Genomic DNA, 21,486 nt, shown 5'->3' on the forward strand with positions numbered 1-21,486 from the left:
TATATCCTGTGAAACACTATATATATAGGACCCTTACGCACGCAGCCCTCCTCAGGGTACAGAATATAGCGATAGCAATATGTGATACACGGACTGGAAACCACACAGCAGCTATAGGCACACACAGTCACATGTACAATGCAGAAATGATTACACACAACAATAAGACTGCACTGGACTAGTAATAATACATAAAACTATGTATGTATACAGATAAAACAAAGCACAGTAAACACTGGATGCATATCACAGAATACTTGTACTAAATAATCCTGTAGTTATGAACTTGTTATTAACCAACACTGTCTAAACGACATGTAGAATACTTAAGTGTCCTGTAAATGCACAGCACTGATGAGGCAGGCAACTTTACAGTTGCCTGCCCAGCAGTCCCAGAATCAGCGCAGCTCTGTGTAATGGCGCCCAAACGCTGACAGAGAGTGAGGGAAATAGATGCAGCTCCAGGGCGGGAACATCTGCTGTAGATGGCGCCTGGGGCTGGGGGAGGGGCTACAGGTCAGCGCCTTATCCCCTCCGCTGGACTTCACCACAGGGTACTATGGAGCCTGTAATAAACGGATTTTAGTAAATCCGACCTTTGCTCCTTGCCCTGGTGGATATAGTGGGGTCCCTGTACGGATACAGTGTCCACGCCAGCGGCGCGGTCCGTCTCCGGAGACCGCAGCCGGATCGTGATTTTAGCGGGTTCCACCTGGGGGGTCCTCTTACCTCCTCTCTAACATGCAGCCATGCAATCCAGGAGAGCAGCGGCAGTATGTGTGCCTGATGAGACCGGAGCGCCTCCGCTGTAAGTACCCGGCAACTAGGACGCGGGAGTATACAGCGCCGCTGCGGGAGGTGATGGAGCCGCAGCACAATATGTCTGTATGACATATAGCATCAAGTAAAACAAGATAGGGTCAATTAATTCCTTTGGGAAAAGGGGAAGGGATTTTATCACAATATTGTACTACTTTCCTAAATAGTGAATGGATGGGATTCTGATGTTAAGCGTACCCGCACTCACGCTGTTAGGGAGTAGGCTATACACATCAAGGTATCTTTTCCTTTTCTAATTGAAGTAAAATATCTGAAGATAGACCTGGGTATCGTACCCCAACTCACACAGCGATAGAAGTGTCAACTCCTATCAAGGTTTCTTTTCACTGTTGTCCAAATGTGGTTCCCAGTGTGTGTCCGTAACACATAATGGTATCATAAAAAGGGAAATAGAAAAAAACAACCAATGTATAGTGCTTTCTATAACTTATTTCTGGTATAGAATAAATTCTAATAAAACACTTCCGTGCCTCAATTCCACCAGGATTAGGTCTGACGTGTGTAATATATTTGTATCTTATCCACATATAGACCCTTCACCAATCTTTAATGCAAATATGCGTACCCCTGATTCACACAGTGATCAATAGGGTGACTCCTATAATGGTATCTTTAAGTGACCAATCACGTCTTATAGGCGTACCCCAACTCACAAGTAGATTTACGGAATAAATCCCATCATGGTACAGTATCTTTACTGGATCCCTGCTTCAAAAATGTTCCCAGGCCGGATCTCAAAGAGAAACTCTTGATCTCCAAAAGTTCAACAGTTTATTTATTCCTCAAAAAACATGCAAATGGGTCCAAGCATACTTGAATGTGTATAAACACAATCATAAACATTCAAAAAGATCCATAAAAAAATTCATAAAAATTCTTAAAAGTTAAAAAGTTCGAAATGTAAAAGTGCCACATCAATTGTAACAAAAGTCTATAAATTATCTCTGTTAGAAAAATGGCTACTCACACAGCAGTCTGTCGACACGTTTCAGTCCTTGGACCTTTGTCAAGACATGATTGTTGATTGGTCACGTAAAGATACCATTATAGGAGTCACCCTATTGATCACTGTGTAAGTCAGGGGTATGCATATTTGCATTAAAGATTGGTGAAGGAACTATATGTGAATAAGATACAATTATATTACACACGTCAGACCTAATCCTGGTGGAATTGAGGCACGGAAGTGTTTTATTTGAATTTATTCTATACGGGAAAAAAGTTATAGAAAGCACTACACATTGGTTGTTTTTTTTCTATTTCCATTTTTATGAGACCATCATGTGTTATGGACACACACTGGGAACCACATTTGGACAACAGTGAAAAGAAACCTTGATAGGAGTTGACACTTCTATCGCTGTGTGAGTTGGGGTACGATACCCAGGTCTATCTTCAGATATTTTACTTCAATTAGAAAAGGAAAAGATACCTTGATGTGTATAGCCTACTCCCTAACAGCGTGAGTGGGGGTACGCATAACATCAGAATCCCATCCATTCACTATTTAGGAAAGTAGTACAATATTGTGATAAAATCCCTTCCCCCTTTCCCACGCGCCAAAGGAATTAATTGACCCTATCTTGTTTTATTTTGTGTGCAAATTATTTTTGGATCAGGGGTGAGATCCAATTGAGTCAATGTTTTCAACCGGCAGCTCTCCCTTGCGCCAATTTGTGTGGTTTACAAGAAATATATTTTTTTGTCTTCTTTATCGTATATAGCATCAAGTACCTATGCTGCGGCTCTTGAAGTCTTCTTTCTTGTCAGAAAAGCTCTTTTCAGGGCTGCCGAACGCAGCCCTCCCTGTTAGCTGCCTGCTCTGCAGGTACCAACTTACAAACTGAGCTTCAGTGCCAGGAGGCGGGGATATAGAGGAGGTGGTGCAGTGCATCCTGGGAACAGTGAAAGCTTTAGCCAGTTGGCGCCTCGGATCAAGATCCAACTCTACACCCCGATGTTATTCCCTGTGGAATACCAGTGTACCCCACTGCAGAAAAATATATAAATATATATATATATATATAAAACAATGCACGTTCTGAGACCAGATGTACCGTATGTACTCTAGTATAAGTCGACCCGAATATAAGCCGAGGCACCTAATTTTACCACAAAAACCTGGGAAAACTTATTGACTCGAGTATAAGCCTAGGGAGGGAAATACTTACCCTCCGTCGCTCCCGCGCTGTCGTCTGAAGGAGGGACACGGAGAGCGCAGCGTGCGGCTCTCCTGTGTCCCTCTTGCGTCTCCGGCAGCAGCGGCGTGTGTTAAAGGAAGTGCCGGTTCGTGCACTTCCTTTACCACACAGACGCCGCTGCCGCCGGAGACGCAGGAGGGACACAGGAGAGCCGCACGCTGCGCTCTCCGTGTCCCTCCTTCAGACGACAGCGCGGGAGCGACGGAGGGTAAGTATCTAGCACTGTGGGGCATATCTGGCACATCTGGCACTGTGGGGCATATCTGGAACACATGGCACTGTGGGGCATATAACGCTGACTCGAGTATAAGCCGAGGTGGCTTTTTCAGCACAAAAAAAAGTGCTGAAAAGGTCGGCTTATACTCGAGTATATACGGTATATATCAGAATACTCGTACAATATATTCTGGCACAGGTACACTTGTTCTTAACTAACGCTGTCTTAATATCGACATGTAGAATACTTAAGTGTTTGTAAAACCATGGCGCTGATGTACAGGCGGGTTTACAAAGGAGACCTTGCTCTGCAGTCCCGGAGACCAGTCGCATCTATTTTAGAAAATGGCGCCCAGCGTCTCAGCCAGGGAGTGAGCCAGGGAGTGAGAGAGATTGTGAGGCAGCTCCAGGGCGGGAACACCAGCAGTAGATGGCGCCCTGGGCTGGTAGATGGGCTACAGGTCAAGCGCCGGCTCCCCTATGCTGGACTTCACCACCTGGTACTGTGGAGTCTTATTAAAAGTGGACATTAGTATATCCGACCTATACTCCTATGCCCTGGTGGATATAGTGGGGTCCCTGCTCGGTCACAGTGTCCACACCAGTGTCGCAGTCCGTCTCCCTAGACTGCAATCGGAAAGCGATTTAATGGCGGGTCCCGCCTGGGGGACCCTCTTACCTCCTCCCCGTAGCAGCCACGCGAACCAGGAGAGCGTCTGCGACTGTGTGCCTAAGCCGGAGCGTCTCCGCCACAAGTACTGGGTATTGAGCTAGCGGGAGTATGCGACGCCGCTTGGGAGGTGATGGAGCTGCAGTGCTAAAGTGACATACAGCGCTGACAGCCCAGTTTTGAAGAAATTTTCTGTCAGAAAAAGCTTTTTCAGGGCTGCCCAGTGCAGCCCACCTGTTAAGTGACTTGCTTCTGCAGACACCAACTGAAAACTGAGCTCACAGTGCCTGGTGGCGGGGTTATAAAGGAGGCCCCAATGCATCTTGGGACAGCTAAAGCTTTAACCTGTTGGTGCCTGGATCAAGATCCATCTCTACACCCCAATGTATTCCATGTGGAACACTGTGTACGGCGCTGCAGAAAGTGTGTTTTCAGATATATAGTATAATCACAACTGCTGCACCCCATTTATTTACATTAACAATCTGCAAAGTAGCCATTCATGATAAGCTGGTATACTCTTTAACTACAACTTTATCCATAGTTGGATACACTTCCTCAACTGAGAAAATATTGGCATGACTCCAGTGAAAACCAGAAAGCATTCACTCCGTACAATGAGCCTAATTCAGCATGATTTGCTATTCTGAGAAATTGTAGTTGTCTGCGAGAAGAAAGGCGCTGCCCCGACAGGAAGAAAAAACGCCCCGTGGAAGTTTGCGAATGCATCGGAGATCGCTATGCATTCGCAATTTCCGAAACATCGAAGATTTTTTGCCGTCTGAGCAAATGGAAGTAGGTCTGAGGCTGCCAGTAATCTGTGACTGAGACAGCCTGGAAGTGGTCTGTGCTGACGTCAGAGACCCTCCCCCAAAAAACGCCTGGGCACGACTGCGTTTTTACGGACACACCCAGAAATCGGAAGGTTTACGCCCAGAAACACTGGCTTCCTGTCAGTCAAACTGTGGCTATATTGCAACTATGATCTGTACGCAACTTCTGTCGCTATTAACCCTCGCGCATGCGCAGTCGTTCAATAATCGCTCAATTTGCATTTTTTCTAAATAGCCATCCATGCTTAATTAGGCCCAATATACAGTGACTGTATACTACAGATGGCAGTTACAGAGCCTCATGGAAACCAAACCTTCCTCTAGCTGGCATGCCAGCTCACAGTCATATACTGAATCTATCAGTTTATATCTATACTAGTTTGCAGACTTGTCATTCACAGAGCTGTGAGTACGAACTATGTATAAAAAATGTGATGTGCATGGTTACTTATAACTAACTCTTATCCCGTCTCTCTCTGCCCCCTGCCTTTCTCACCCTCATCTCTCTGCCCCTTTCTCCCCTGTCTCCCCCCCTCCCTTGCTTTACTTCTCTCTTTGCCCCTTCTTTATATTGTCTCTCTTTATCCCTCAAACCCCGTCTTCCCCCCACCTCCTTATTGCCGTAATGCTGGAGTGATCAATAGCACATAACTTGCAGATATGAACCTTTAATTGAACATAAAATATACTATACTGCAAATCATGAAATAAACATTAACCAGTGTAAGTATTCTCAATGTTTTGAGAATTGTGGTGCTCTTTGTTACCTGCACTCCATTTTTGTTATTTAATTACTGTTATGCTAAGTTTTGTCTCCCTGTACTGTCCTTCGTACGGCACTGCGAAACACTTGTGGCGCCATATAACTAAAATGTAATAATAATAATAATAAGTAAAGTCAGGAACACTGCAGAGATTGGTTGCACAATCCCTCATACTGTAGGTCAGCTGCCGGTTTGAGCTTCTGGTTTCACATGTGGTTATAACTACGAACCATTTATATAAACCCCAGGAACACATAGACTACTACATATCAGGATGAAAGTTTGCAATCTTTAGATTTCGGAAAACGAATTGGTGATACAGTGGGCAGGGGAAACTTATCATACAGTCATATGGGAGACATTTATTATTCCCTGCGTAGTACAGTACATATTAGACAATTTGTCAGACAAACCAGATAGTATTCTGTATGATATAAAAAAAAAGATTAATTTAAATTAGACCTATCACAATAATATATTGTAATCTCTGACAAAAAGAAGGGTTTCAGGTGAGCAGACAGATATTTGAGTCCTAGCTGCTTTTTATGAAAATCAATCATATCCATTAGTAAAATGTGCACTGACCCTGTAGTTAATTATCGAAAAACATACCTTTTCCTTAGGTCGGATTAAAGCAGTTAAATGCCGTAATACTAGCGGCCCATCTAAGCTGTACGCAAAGTTGACGTTTTCAAACACTATCATGCCCTTACTAGGCCAATCAGGGGGTGGACGCTTTTTAGACTCCCACTTTGCTTCTTTTTCAAGTTGGGTGTATTCCATAACTCTTTCTACAGATATCATCTACAAAAACAAAAGCATGAAATATATTGAGGTATCTATTAGAACTAGACTAGATTTAGCCTGAACAAAAATATACTCTCAGTAAGAAAAATTAAGACATAACATTCAACCAACAAAGGGATTTTATACACCTACCAGTAAATCCTTTTCTCGTAGCCCGTAAAGGATGCTGGGGTTCCATTTAGTACCATGGGGTATAGACGGGTCCACTAGGAGCAATGGGCACTTTAAGAGCTTAATAGTGTGGGCTGGCTCCTCCCTCTATGCCCCTCCTACCAGACTCTAGTCTAGAAACTGTGCCCAAGTAGACGGACATCGACTTCGAGAGAAGGAAATACACAGATAGTGGTGAGATTCACCCCAGCTTACACACAACAAAAAGAAAGCCAAGCTAACCAACTTGAAACGATTCAGCAACAACTGAAACAACAATACTTAACCAAGTAACAAAGCAGGAATACAAAGCACTGGGCGGGCGTCCAGCATCATCTACGGACTACAAGAAAAGGATTTACCGTTAGGTATATAAAATCCTATTTTCTCTTACGTCCTAGAGGATGCTGGGGTTCCATTTAGTACCATGGGGATGTACCAAAGCTTCCAGTACGGGAGGGAGAGTGCTGAGGTTCCAGCAGAACAGATTGACCAAACTTTAGGTCCTCAGAGGCCAAAGTATCGAACTTGTAGAACTTAGCAAACTAGTTCGACCCTGACCAAGTAGCTGCTCGGCAAAGCTGTAAAGCCGAGACACCCCGGGCAGCCGCCCAGGAAGAACCCACCTTACGAGTAGAGTGGGCCTGAACAGATCTTGGAATCCGCAATCCAGCTGAAGAATAAGCATGCTGGACAATAAGCCTGATCCAGCGAGAAATCGTCTTCTTAGAAGCAGGACACCCAATCTTGTTGGGAACATAAAGGATAAATAGTGTGTCCGACTTCCTGTGACAAAAAGTTCTCTTCACATATATCTTCAAAGCCCTCACAACATCCAAGGACTTTGAGGTAATTGAGGTGTCAGTAGCCACTGGCACCACAATAGGTTGGTTGATATGAAAAGCCGACACAACCCTTGGAAGAAATTGCTGACGCGTTCTAAGCTCAGCTCTATCCTCATGGAAAATCAAGTACGGGCTCTTGTGGGACAATGCCCCCAATTCTGACACACGTCTCGCACATGCCAATGCCAACAGTGTGACCGCCTTCCAAGTAAGAAACTTTACGTCTACCTCCTGTAAAGGTTCGAACCAATCCGATTGCAGGAACTGCAGCACCACATTAAGATCCCAAGGTGCCATAGGAGGCCCACATCCACACCTGCTTGCAAAAAGAGGAGAAACCGTCCTAGTTGAAACTCCACTGTAGGAAACTTCTTTGAATCACACCAAGACACATACTTTTTTCAGATTCGATGGTAATGCTTAGACGTTACACCCTTCCTAGCTTGAATCAGAGTAGGAATGACTTTGTTCGGAATGCCTTTCCGAGCTAAGATCTGGCGTTCAACCTCCACGCCTTCAAACGTAGCCGTGGTAAGTCTTGATAAGCTCTCACGAGCAGGGCCCTCTTCCCTCATGTGCTTATCCTTTCTTACTTTAATAATCTTCAACTGCATCAACTCCAGCAGTCTTCTACCACCTGATACTTATTCCAGTGTCATCTGCTGATGTAACTATGTTTATTTACCCTGTACTTGTCCTATACTGTCATCAACTGTAAGTTGCTGTTTTCCTGTTTGATTATTTATGTACTCTGTAATTGGGCGCTGCGGAACCCTTGTGGCGCCATATAAAATAAGAATTTACTCACCGGTAATTCTATTTCTCGTAGTCCGTAGTGGATGCTGGGAACTCCGTAAGGACCATGGGGAATAGCGGGCTCCGAAGGAGGCTGGGCACTCTAAAAAGATTTAGGACTACCTGGTGTGCACTGGCTCCTCCCACTATGACCCTCCTCCAAGCCTCAGTTAGGACACCGTGCCTGGACGAGCAGACATAATAAGGAAGGATTTAGAATCCCGGGTAAGACTCTTACCAGCCACACCAATCACACCGTACAACTCGTGATACTATATCCAGTTTGACAGTATGAAAAAACAACTGAGCCTCTCAACAGATGGCTCAACAATAACCCTTTAGTTAACAATAACTATTTACAAGTATTGCAGACAATCCGCACTTGGGATGGGCGCCCAGCATCCGCTACAGACTACGAGAAATAGAATTACCGGTGAGTAAATTCTTATTTTCTCTAACGTCCTAGTGGATGCTGGGAACTCCGTAAGGACCATGGGGATTATACCAAAGCTCCCAAACGGGCGGGAGAGTGCGGATGACTCTGTAGCACCGAATGAGAGAACTCCAGGTCCTCCTCAGCCAGGGTATCAAATTTGTAGAATTTTGCAAATGTGTTTGCCCCTGACCAAGTAGCTGCTCGGCAAAGTTGTAAAGCCGAGACGCCTCGGGCAGCCGCCCAAGATGAGCCCACCTTCCTTGTGGAATGGGCATTTACAGATTTTGGCTGTGGCATGCCTGCCACAGAATGTGCAAGCTGAATTGTACTACAAATCCAGCGAGCAATAGACTGCTTAGAAGCAGGAGCACCCAGCTTGTTGGGTGCATACAGGATAAACAGCGAGTCAGATTTTCTGACTCCAGCCGTCCTGGAAACATATATTTTCAGGGCCCTGACAACGTCTAGCAACTTGGAGTCCTCCAAATCCTTAGTAGCCGCAGGCACCACAATAGGCTGGTTCAGGTGAAACGCTGACAGCACCTTAGGGAGAAACTGGGGACGAGTCCTCAATTCTGCCCTATCCATATGGAAAATCAGATAAGGGCTTTTACATGATAAAGCCGCCAATTCTGACACTCGCCTGGCTGAAGCCAAGGCCAATAACATGACCACTTTCCACGTGAGATATTTCAGATCCACGGTTTTTAGTGGCTCAAACCAATGTGATTTTAAGAAACTCAACATCACGTTGAGATCCCAAGGTGCCACAGGAGGCACAAATGGGGGCTGAATATGCAGCACTCCTTTCACAAATGTCTGAACTTCAGGTACTGAAGCTAGTTCTTTTTGAAAGAAAATCGACAGAGCCGAGATCTGTACTTTAATGGAGCCTAGTTTTAGGCCCATATTCACTCCTGCTTGCAGGAAATGCAGAAATCGACCTAGTTGAAATTCCTCTGTTGGGGCCTTTTTGGCCTCGCACCATGCAACATATTTCCGCCATATGCGGTGATAATGCTTTGCCGTAACATCTTTCCTGGCCTTAATAAGCGTAGGAATGACTTCTTCCGGAATACCCTTTTCCTTTAGGATCCGGTGTTCAACCGCCATGCCGTCAAACGCAGCCGCGGTAAGTCTTGGAACAGACAGGGCCCCTGTTGTAGCAGGTCATGTCTGAGCGGTAGAGGCCACGGGTCCTCTGAGAGCATCTCTTGAAGTTCCGGGTACCACGCTCGTCTTGGCCAATCCGGAACCACGAGAATGGTGTTTACTCCTCGCTTTCTTATTATTCTCAATACCTTTGGTATGAGAGGCAGAGGAGGGAACACATAAACCGACTGGTACACCCACGGTGTCACTAGAGCGTCCACAGCTATCGCCTGAGGGTCCCTTGACCTGGCGCAATATCTTTTTAACTTTTTGTTGAGGCGGGACGCCATCATGTCCACCTGTGGTTTTTCCCAACGGTTTACCAGCATCTGGAAGACTTCTGGATGAAGTCCCCACTCTCCCGGGTGGAGGTCGTGTCTGCTGAGGAAGTCTGCTTACCAGTTGTCCACTCCCGGAATGAACACTGCTGACAGTGCTAGTACATGATTCTCCGCCATCGGAGAATTCTAGTGGCTTCCGCCATCGCCATCCTGCTTCTTGTGCCGCCCTGTCGATTTACATGGGCGACTGCCGTGATGTTGTCTGACTGGATCAGCACCGGCTGGTGTAGGAGCAGGGATTTTGCTTGACTTAGGGCATTGTAGATGGCCCTTAGTTCCAGAATATTTATGTGAAGGGAAGTCTCCTGACTCGACCATAGTCCTTGGAAGTTTCTTCCCTGTGTGACTGCCCCCCAGCCTCGAAGGCTGGCATCCGTGGTCACCAGGACCCAGTCCTGTATGCCGAACCTGCGGCCCTCTAGAAGATGGGCACTCTGCAGCCACCACAGTAGCGACACCCTGGTTCTTGGAGACAGGGTTATCAAGCGATGCATCTGAAGATGCGATCCGGACCACTGGTCCAACAGGTCCCACTGAAAGATTCTGGCATGGAACCTGCCGAAGGGAATTGCTTCGTAAGAAGCCACCATCTTTCCCAGGACCCGCGTGCAGCGATGCACTGATACCTGTTTTGGTTTCAGGAGGTCTCTGACTAGAGATGACAACTCCCTGGCTTTCTCCTCCGGGAGAAACACTTTTTTCTGGACTGTATCCAGAATCATACCCAGGAACAGTAGTCGTGTCGTCGGAACCAGCTGTGACTTTGGGATATTCAGAATCCAGCCGTGCTGGTGCAGCACCTCCTGAGATAGTGCTACTCCCACCAACAACTGTTCCTTGGACCTCGCTTTTATTAGGAGATCGTCCAAGTACGGGATAATTAAAACTCCCTTTTTTCGAAGGAGTATCATCATTTCCGCCATCACCTTGGTAAATACCCTCGGTGCCGTGGACAGTCCAAACGGCAGCGTCTGGAATTGGTAATGGCAATCCTGTACCACAAATCTGAGGTACTCCTGGTGAGGATGGTAAATGGGGACATGCAAGTAAGCATCCTTGATGTCCAGGGATACCATGTAATCCCCCTCGTCCAGGCTCGCAATAACCGCCCTGAGCGATTCCATCTTGAACTTGAATTTTTTTATGTATGTGTTCAAGGATTTCAAATTTAAAATGGGTCTCCCCGAACCGTCCGGTTTCGGTACCACAAATACTGTGGAATAGTAACCCCGGCCTTGTTGAAGTAGGGGTACCTTGATTATCACCTGCTGGGAATACAGCTTGTGAATTGCCGCTATCACCGCCTCCCTGTCTGAGGGAGCAATCGGCAAGGCAGATTTTAGGAACCGGTGGGGTGGAGACGCCTCGAATTCCAGTTTGTACCCCTGAGATACTATTTGAAGGATCCAGGGATCCACCTGTGAGCGAGCCCACTGATCGCTGAAATTCTTGAGGCGGCCCCCCACCGTACCTGGCTCCGCCTGTGGAGCCCCACCGTCATGCGGCGGACTTGGAAGAAGAAGCGGGGGAGGACTTTTGCTCCTGGGAACCTGCTGTTTGTTGCAGCCTTTTTCCCCTACCTCTGCCTCTGGACAGAAAGGACCCGCCTTTTCCACGCCTGTTTTTCTGAGTCCGAAAGGACTGTACCTGATAAAACGGCGCCTTTTTAGGCTGTGAGGGAACATGGGGTAAAAATGCTGACTTCCCAGCAGTTGCTGTGGAAACTAGGTCCGAGAGACCATCCCCAAATAATTCCTCACCCTTATATGGTAACACTTCCATGTGCTTTTTTGAATCTGCATCTCCTGTCCACTGGCGAGTCCATAAGCCTCTCCTAGCAGAAATGGACAATGCACTTACTTTAGATGCCAATCGGCAGATTTCCCTTTGTGCATCTCTCATATATAAGACTGAGTATTTTATATGGTCTATGGTTAATAGGATCGTGTCTCTGTCTAATGTGTCAATATTTTCTGACAGTTTATCTGACCACGCAGCGGCAGCACTGCACATCCAAGCTGACGCAATAGCTGGCCTAAGTATAATGCCTGTGTGTGTATATACAGACTTCAGGATCGCCTCCTGCTTTCTATCAGCAGGTTCCTTGAGGGCGGCCGTATCCGGAGACGGTAGTGCCACCTTTTTAGACAAACGTGTGAGCGCTTTATCCACTCTAGGGGGTGTTTCCCAACGTGACCTATCCTCTGGCGGGAAAGGGAACGCCATTAGTACCTTCTTAGGAATTACCAATTTTTTATCAGGGAAAGCCCACACTTCTTCACACACTTCATTTAATTCATCTGATGGGGGAAAAACTACTGGTAGTTTTTTCTCTCCAAACATAATACCCTTTTTAGTGGTACCAGTAGTTATATCAGAAATGTTTAACACCTCTTTCATTGCCTCAATCATACAGTGAATGGCCTTAGTGGGCATCAGGTTTGACTCATCGTCGTCGACACTGGTGTCAGTATCCGTGTCGACATCTGGGTCTGCTTGAGGTAGCGGGCGTTTTAGAGCCCCTGACGACCCATGCGACGCCTGGGCAGGCACGAGCTGAGAAGTCGGCTGTCCCACATTTGGCATGTCGTCGATTTTCTTATATAAGGAGTCTATACGTGCACTCATTACTTTCCATAAGCCCATCCACTCAGGTGTCTGCCCCGCAGGGGGTGACATCCCTTCTAAAGGCATCTGCTCCGCCTCCACATCATTATCCTCATCAAACATGTCGACACAGCCGTACCGACACACCGCACACACACAAGGAATGCTCCGAATGAGGACAGGACCCACAAAAGCCCTTTGGGGGGACAGAGTGAGAGTATGCCAGCATACACCAGAGCGCTATATAATGCAGGGACTAACTAAGTTATGTCCCCTATAGCTGCTTTTTATATTATATATGTATTGCGCCCAAATTTAGTGCCCCCCCCCCTCTCTGTTTTTACCCTGTTCTGAAGTGTAGACTGCAGGGGAGAGCCAGGGAGCTTCCTTCCAGCGGATCTGTGAAGGAGAAATGGCGCCAGTGTGTCTGAGGGAGATAGCTCCGCCCCTTTTCCGCGGCCTATTCTCCCGCTTTTTTCTGGATTCTGGCAGGGGAATTTACCACATATATAGCCTCTAGGGCTATATATTGTGGTATTTTTGCCAGCCAAGGTGTTTTTATTGCAGCTCAGGGCGCCCCCCCGAAGCGCCCTGCACCCTCAGTGACCGGAGTGTGAAGTGTGCATGAGGAGCAATGACGCACAGCTGCAGTGCTGTGCGCTACCTTGGTGAAGACTGATGTCTTCTGCCGCCGATTTTCAGGACCTCTTCTTGCTTCTGGCTCTGTAAGGGGGACGGCGGCGCGGCTCCGGGACCGAACACCAAGGACTGGGCCTGCGGTCGATCCCTCTGGAGCTAATGGTGTCCAGTAGCCTAAGAAGCCCAATCCGGCTGCAAGCAGGCGAGTTCGCTTCTTCTCCCCTTAGTCCCTCGCTGCAGTGAGCCTGTTGCCAGCAGGTCTCACTGAAAATAAAAAACCTAAAATTATACTTTCTATCTAAGGGCTCAGGAGAGCCCCTAGTGTGCATCCAACCTCGGCCGGGCACGAAATCTAACTGAGGCTTGGAGGAGGGTCATAGTGGGAGGAGCCAGTGCACACCAGGTAGTCCTAAATCTTTCTAGAGTGCCCAGCCTCCTTCGGAGCCCGCTATTCCCCATGGTCCTTACGGAGTTCCCAGCATCCACTAGGACGTTAGAGAAATAAAGGATAATAATAATAATAGGCGAACGGCCCCTGTTGTAGAAGGTCCTCGTGAAGAGGAAGAGGCCTCGGATCCTCCAGCAGTAATTCCAGAAGATCCCTTCTTGGCCAGTCCGGAGCAATGAGGATCGCCTGAACTCTTATTCTTTTTATGAGTTTGAGAATCCCTGGGATGAGTGGAAGTGTAGGGAACACATACACTGACTGGAACACCAACGAAGTTACCAGGGTGTCCACCGCCACTGCTTGTGGATCCCTCGACCTGGAACAGTACCTCCGAAGCTTCTTGTTGAGGCGAGAGACCATCATGTATATCTGAGGTACACCCCATCGGCTTGTTACCTCTGCGAATACCTCGGGGTGGAGGACCCATTCTCCTGGATGGAGATCGTGTCTGCTGAGGAAGTCTGCTTCCCAATTGTCTACTCCCGGAATGAAGATCGCCGACAGCGCCACCGCGTGTCTTTCTGACCAGAGAAGGATTCTTGTTACCTCTGGCATTGCAGCTCTGCTCTTCGTTCCGCCCTGTCTGTTTATGTAGGACACTGCCGTGACATTGTCTGACTGAACCTGAATGGCCTGATCTCGCAGAAGATGTGCTGCTTGCAGAAGGGCGTTGTATATGGCCCTTAGTTCCAGAATGTTTATTGGAAAGATGGATTCCAGACTTGACCACTTTCCTTGGAAGTTTTCCCCTTGGGTGAATGCTCCCCAACCTTTGAGACTTACATCCGTGGTTAGAAGGATCCAATCCTGAATCCCAAACCTGCGGCCCTCGAGTAGGTAGTCTGCAGCCACCAAAGGAGTGAAACTCTGGCTTTCGGCGACAGGCTAATCCGCTGGTGCATGTGAAGATGTGATCCGGACCACTTGTCCAGGAGATCCAGCAGGAAGAACCTTGCATGGAATTTTCCGTACTGCATAGCCTCGTAGGAGGATACCATCATTCCCAGAAGGCGAATGCACTGATGAACCGATACCTTGTCTGGCTGCAAGATATCCTGGACCATTGATTGGTTCACCAACACATTCTCCACCGGTAGAAACACCCTCTGCACTTCCGTGTCGAGTATCATCCCCAGGAAGGGCAGTCTACTTGTCGGCTCCAAATGTAACTTTGGCAGGTTCAGGATCCACCCATGGTCCTGGAGTTGAGAGAGCAATACTCTGCAACAGCCTCTCCCTGGAAGAAGCTTTTATCAGGAGATCGTCCAGATATGGAATTATGTTCACTCCCTGCATGCGGAGAAGGAGCATCATCTCTGCCATGACCTTTGTGAAAACCCTCGGTGCTGTGGAGAGGCCAAATGGCATTGTGTGGAACTGATAGTGATGGTCCTGCAGCGCAAATCTTAGATAAGCCTGGTGAGGCGGCCAGATCGGAATCTGAAGGTACGCATCCTTGATATCCAGGGATACTAGGAATTCCCCCTCCTCCAGACCTGAGATCACCGCTCTCAGAGACTCCATCTTGAATGTGTATACCCTCAAGTAGGGGTTCAACGACTATAGGTTTAATATTGGTCTTACCAAACCGTCCAGCTTCGGTACCACATACAGGTTTGAATAATAACCCTTCTGTTTTAGGTGAGGTGGAACTGGAACAATGACATTTGTTTGCACCAATTTTTGAATGGCTTCCTGTAGAATAGCACTTTCTGTCATAGAAGCTGGTAAGCCTGATTTGATGAATCTGTGAGGTGGGAGTTCTTGAAATTCCAGTCTGTAGCCCTGGGTAACAATATCTTTTACCCAGGGGTCTAGGCATGAAGACGCCTAGACGTGACTGAAATTTTTTAGTCTCGCCCCCACCTGTCCGATCTCCAGGCTGGGAGGTCCATCGTCATGCTGAAGATTTTGAGGAAGCAGAACCTGGTTTTTGTTCCTGGGAACCTATTGGTGCAAGTTTTCTGAACTTTCCCCGACCTCCTCTAAAGAAGGTGGGAGGGGGTTTGTATTTTTTACATTTTGCGGTCTGAAAGGACTGCAGTGTAGGCGTAGGATAAGATTTCCTAGCCGGTGCTGCTGCGGAGGGAAGAAAAGTTGACTTACCCGCAGTCACCGTGGAAATACACGAATCCAATACATCCCCAAACAGGGCCTGACCTGTGAAGGGTAGGTTCTCCACACTTTTCTTGGATTCTGAATCCGCAGTCCATTGGCGTAGCCAGAGTCCTCTGTGTGCTGAGACTGCCATGGAAGTAGCCCTTGCATTAAGCAGGTCAATGTCCTTCATGGCCTCCACCATGAAACCTGCAGAATCCTGTATGTGACGTAAAAACAGGTTAATGTCACTCCTATCCATAGTATCTAATTCCTCCAGTAATGTGCCTGACCACTTTACTATGGCTTTAGAAATCCACGCACAAGCAATAGTGGGCCTTAAAGCCACGCCTGTAGCAGTGTATAGTGATTTGAGCGTAGTCTCAATCTTGCGGTCAGCCGGCTCCTTTAAGGCGGTTGAACCAGGGACAGGTAAAACCACCTTTTTTGACAACCTAGATACAGAAGCGTCTACTATAGGTGGGTTTTCCCACTTCTTCCTGTCCTCTTCAGGGAAAGGGAAAGCAATGAGATTTTTTTTTAGGGATCTGGAATTTTACGGTAAAATAGGATTTTAATACTTACCGGTAAAACCTTTTCTCCTAGTCCGTAGAGGATGCTGGGGTCCACTTCAGTACCATGGGGTATAGATGGTTCCGCAGGAGCCATAGGCACTTTAAGACTTTTCAAAGGGTGTGAACTGGCTCCTCCCTCTATGCCCCTCCTCCAGACCTCAGTTATAGGAACTGTGCCCAGGGAGACGGACATTTCGAGGAAAGGATTTACTTTTAAGCTAATGGTGAGATTCATACCAGCTCACACCTCAACCATGCCGCACAACATGGCATTCAACATAACACACGCCAACAGGCATGAACCATTTGCAACAACATGCTGAAAACAAATGTAACACAACTTGTGTAACTATAATGAACAAAACTGCAGGTAAAGTACGCACTGGGTCGAGTGCCCAGCATCCTATACGGACTATGAGAAAAGGATTTACCGGTAGGTATTAAAATCCTATTTTCTCATACGTCCTAGAGGATGCTGGGGTCCACTTCAGTACCATGGGGTTATACCAAAGCTCCTGTACGGGCGGGAGAGTGCGGATGACCATGCAGCACCGATTGACCAACATGAGGTCCTCATCGGCCAAAGTGTCAAACTTATAAATTTAGCAAATGTGTTTGACCCTGACCAAGTAGCCGCTCGGCAAAGTTGTAAAGCCGGGACGCCCCGGGCAGTCGCCCAGGATGAGCCCACTTTCCTAGTAGCATGGGTCTTCACCGACTTTGGAATCGGCAATCCTGCCGTAGAATGAGCGTGCTGAATCGAACCTCTGATCCAGCGCGCAATAGTCTGCAGGACACCCAATCTTGTTGGGAGCATACAGGACAAACAGAGCCTCTGTTTTCCGTATCAGAATTGTTCTTGCGACATACATTTTCAAAGCTCTAACCACATCTAAAGCCTTTGACTCAGTGAAAGTGTCAGTAGCCACTGGCACCACAATAGGTTGGTTTATGTGGAAAGATGAAACCACCTTTGGAAGAAAATGTTGGCGAGTTCTCAACTCCGCCCTATCTTCACGGAAGATCAGGTAAGGGCTCTTGTGAGACAAGGCCCCCAACTCCGACACCCGCCTTGCGGATGCCAAGGCCAAAAGCATCACCACTTTCCAAGTGAGAAACTTCAATTCTATCTCCTGTAGAGGTTCAAACCAACCTGATTGAAGGAACTGCAACACCACATTAAGGTCCCATGTTGCCACTGGAGGCACAAATAGAGGCTGGATGTGCAGAACCCCTTTCACGAACGTCTGAACTTCTGGAAAGGAGGCCAATTGTTTTTGAAAGAAAACTGATAAGGCCGAAATCTGGACCTTGATTGACCCCAATCTAAGGCCCGCATCCACACCAGCCTGCAGAAAATGGAGAAAACGTCCCAACTCAAATTCTTCCGTAGGAACCTTCTTCGATTCACACCAATACACATATTTTCTCCAAATACGGTGGTAATGTTTAGACGTTACTCCTTTCCTGGCCTGAATAAGAGTGGGGATGACTTCCTTGGGAATACCCTTTCGGGCTAGGATCCACCGCTCAACAGCCATGCCGTCAAACGTAACCGCGGTAAGTCTTGATACACACACGGCCCCTGCTGTAGTAGGTCCTCTCGAGGAGGAAGAGGCCGAGGATCTTCTATGAGCAACTCCTGAAGATCTGGATACCAAGCCCTCCTTGGCCAGTCTGGGGCAATGAAGATTGCTCAAACTCTTGTTCTTCTTATTATTTTGAGAACTTTTGGAATCAGTGGAAGTGGAGGGAAAACATATACCGACCGAAACACACACTGGGTCACCAGTGCATCCACTGCTATTGCTTGAGGGTCTCTTGACCTGGAACAATATCTCTGAAGCTTCTTGTTTAGACGAGATACCATCATGTCTACTTGAGGAACTCCCCAAAGACTTGTCACCTCTGCGAAGACTTCTTGGTGGAGGCCCCACTCTCCTGGATGGAGATCGTGTCTGCCGAGGAAGTCTGCTTCCCAGTTGTCCACTCCCGGAATGAAAATTGCTGACAAGTCTTTCTGCCCAGAGGAGAATCCTTGTCACCTCTGCCATTGCCGCTCTGCTTTTCGTTCCGCCCTGCCTGTTTATGTACGCGACTGCGGTTACATTTTCCGACTGGATCTGCACGGGATGATCTTGAGGATGATGTACCGCTTGTAGAAAGACATTGTAAATGGCTCTCAATTCCAAAACGTTTATGTGAAGGCAGGCTTCCTGACTTGACCATTTTCCTTGGAAGCCTTCCCCCTGTGTGACAACTCCCCAGCCTCGGAGACTTGCATCCGTGGTTATTAGGACCCAGTCGTGAATCCCAAACCTGCATCCCTCTAGTAGGTGAGAACTGTGTAGCCACCACAGGAGCAAAATCGTGGCTTTGGGGGACAGGATTATTTTCCGGTGCATGTGTAGGTGGGATCTGGACCACTTGTCCATCAGGTCCCACTGGAAATACTCTGGCCACGAAATCGGCCAAACTGTATGGCATCGTAGGCCGCTACCATTTTTCCCAACAACCGAATGCATTGATGGATCGACACGCTTGTTGGTTTCAATATTTGTTTGACCAATTTCTGGATTTCCAGAGCCTTTTCCACTGGAAGAAATACTCTCCGTACTTCTGTGTCCTGAATCATCCCTAAAAAGGACAATCATGTCGTCAGTTCCAACTGCGACTTTGGAAAATTCATGCTCCAACCATGTTGTTGGAGTATTGACAGGGAGAGTGCGATGTTCTGCACCAACTGTTCCCCGGATCTCGCTTTTATCAGGAGATCATCCAGATAAGGAATTATATTGACTCCTTTTCGACGAAGGAGGACCATCATCTCCGCCATCACCTTGGTGAATACCCTCGGTGCCGTGGAAAGTCCGAACGGCAACGTCTGGAACTGGTAATGGCAATCCTGTACTGCGAATCTCAGATAAGCTTGGTGAGGAGGATAAATGGGAACATGCAAGTAAGCATCCTTTATGTCTACTGATACCATGAAGTCCCGCTCCTCCAGACTGGAAATCACTGCCCTCAGGGATTCCATCTTGAACTTGAACCTTTTCAGGTAGAGGATCAGATTTTTCAGGTTTAAAATTGGTCTGACCGAGCCGTCCGGCTTCGGATCTACGAAGAGGCTTGAATAAAAACCTTCTCCTTGCTGTTACAAGGGTACTAGGACAATGACCTGATCCTGACATAATTTTTGAATTGCCGTTGTTACTGCCTCTCTTTCTGGAAGAGAAGCTGGCAAGGTCGATTTGTCTGATAGTTTGTACCCATCAGACACTATTTGCAAGACCCATGGGTCCAGGCCAGATTGAATTCAGATTTGACTGAAAAGTTTCAGACGTGCTCCCACCCGAGCGGACTCCCGCAAGGGAGCCCCAGCGTCATGCTGCAGATTTCGCAGAAGCAGAGTTGGACTCCTGCTCCTGCGATCCGGGAGACGCTGCGGATTTCTTTCCTTTTCCCCTTCCCCTACCTGCAAAGAAGGGGGAACCTTTGGCCTTTTTGTATATGTTGGGCCGAAAGGACTGCATGTAAGAGTGATGTGTCTTTTTCGCCGGTTAGGAGCATACGGCAAGAATGTCGACTTACCTGAGGTAGCCTCCGAGACTAACGCATCCAGCCCATCACCAAACAAGGCCTCACCTTTATACGGGAGAGCCTCCATATTTCTTTTGGAATCTGCATCAGCATTCCACTGGCGAATCCACAACGCCCTCCGAGCCGATACTGTCATGGTAGCGGCTTTTGAACCCAAGAGTCCAAAATCCTTCATAGCTTCCAGCAGGTATGCGGCAGCGTCTTTGATATGACCTAACGTTTGTTAGGAGTATCTCGTTTTGTGGTCTGCCGGCTCCTTTAGTGAAGCCGTCCCAGGTGCAGGAAGAATCACCTTTTTTGCTAACCTTGACAGTGCACTGTCTAACACCGGGGGTGACTCCCATCTTTTCCTGTCCTCTAATGGGAAAGGATAAGCAATCTGAATCCTTTAGGCTATATGAAATTTCTTTTCAGGATTCACCCAACTCCCTCAAAAAGAGTATTTAGCTCGTGGGAAGGAGGGAAAGTTACCTTACATTTCTTTTCCTTATAGAAATAAGCCTTCTCCTAAGGTACAGTAGGGGCTTCCGTAACTTCTAAGACCTCCTTTATAGCAACAATCATATATTGTACGCTTTTTGACAATTTGGGATCTATCCCCCTGGAATCACTATTGTCGACACAGGAATAAGAGTCTGTGTCGGTATCAGTATTTACAATGTTTGCAAACAGTCTCTTATGTGACCCAGAGGGGTCGCCTGCGGATGAGAAAGCAGAACCCTGAAAAATCACATCTTCCACTGATTTTCTCCATCTTTCTGCATGAGACTCAGACTTATCTAATCTCCTACTGATATGATTCACACTATCACGCATTTCTTTCACCCATTCAGGCTTGTGGTGTGCCGGCAGCGCCACCACATTACAACTCTGTGTCCCTAAAATGGCTCCCTCAGGGGAAGACTCCCTGCCTCAGACATGTCACACACGTGCACAAATACCACAGACACTCCGGGACTTATAGGGGACAGACCCACAGTAAAATCTGTCAGAAGGACACAGATAGGAGCAGCCAGTTCACAAACCCAGCGCCACTGACATGCAGTGCTTTTTTATAATGTCAATACACAATATAAAGCACCAATTTTGTTACAGAGCTTCCATACACCAGGAAGACAGGTGAGATGTGTGATAAAACTGAGACTGGAGAATTGTATACTTACCAAATTTTCAACTTCTGCACTTTGCCTAACTCCCCACTGGAACGCTCCCATGATTGTAATGGCATAAGACAATGCCAAACCAACTTGTCCTGCATCAAGGCCTATAAAGACAAAATAATATAGACTTAAGAGCTACATATCTCCAGTTAATTCTCATAAAATTGAGGACAACTATTTTCATACTCTGTATCCATCCTTCAGTATTTGGTCATGTTTGTAGAATGATACCATAATAGCATATACCAGTGGTTCTCAAACTGTGTGCCATGGCACCCTGGGGTGCCTCAGGGCACTTGCAGGGGTGCCT

The 21,486-nt window shown here is 47.2% G+C and overlaps 1 protein-coding gene across 1 annotated transcript in view; it reads right to left on the reverse strand.

The window, feature by feature from the left end:
• Nucleotides 1-21,486, reverse strand: part of ABCC4 (ATP binding cassette subfamily C member 4 (PEL blood group)) — a 675,760-nt gene that overhangs the window by 190,415 nt on the left and 463,859 nt on the right. The window contains exons 24-25 of the mRNA XM_063953021.1: nt 21,180-21,280; nt 6,137-6,328 (exon numbers count right to left, since the gene is read on the reverse strand). Coding sequence (XP_063809091.1) covers nt 6,137-6,328; nt 21,180-21,280 — 293 coding nt within the window. The remainder of the gene's footprint in view (nt 1-6,136; nt 6,329-21,179; nt 21,281-21,486) is intronic.

This window comes from Pseudophryne corroboree, chromosome 2 (genome assembly GCF_028390025.1).
Source record: "Pseudophryne corroboree isolate aPseCor3 chromosome 2, aPseCor3.hap2, whole genome shotgun sequence".
NCBI classification, from domain to species: Eukaryota; Metazoa; Chordata; class Amphibia; order Anura; family Myobatrachidae; genus Pseudophryne; species Pseudophryne corroboree.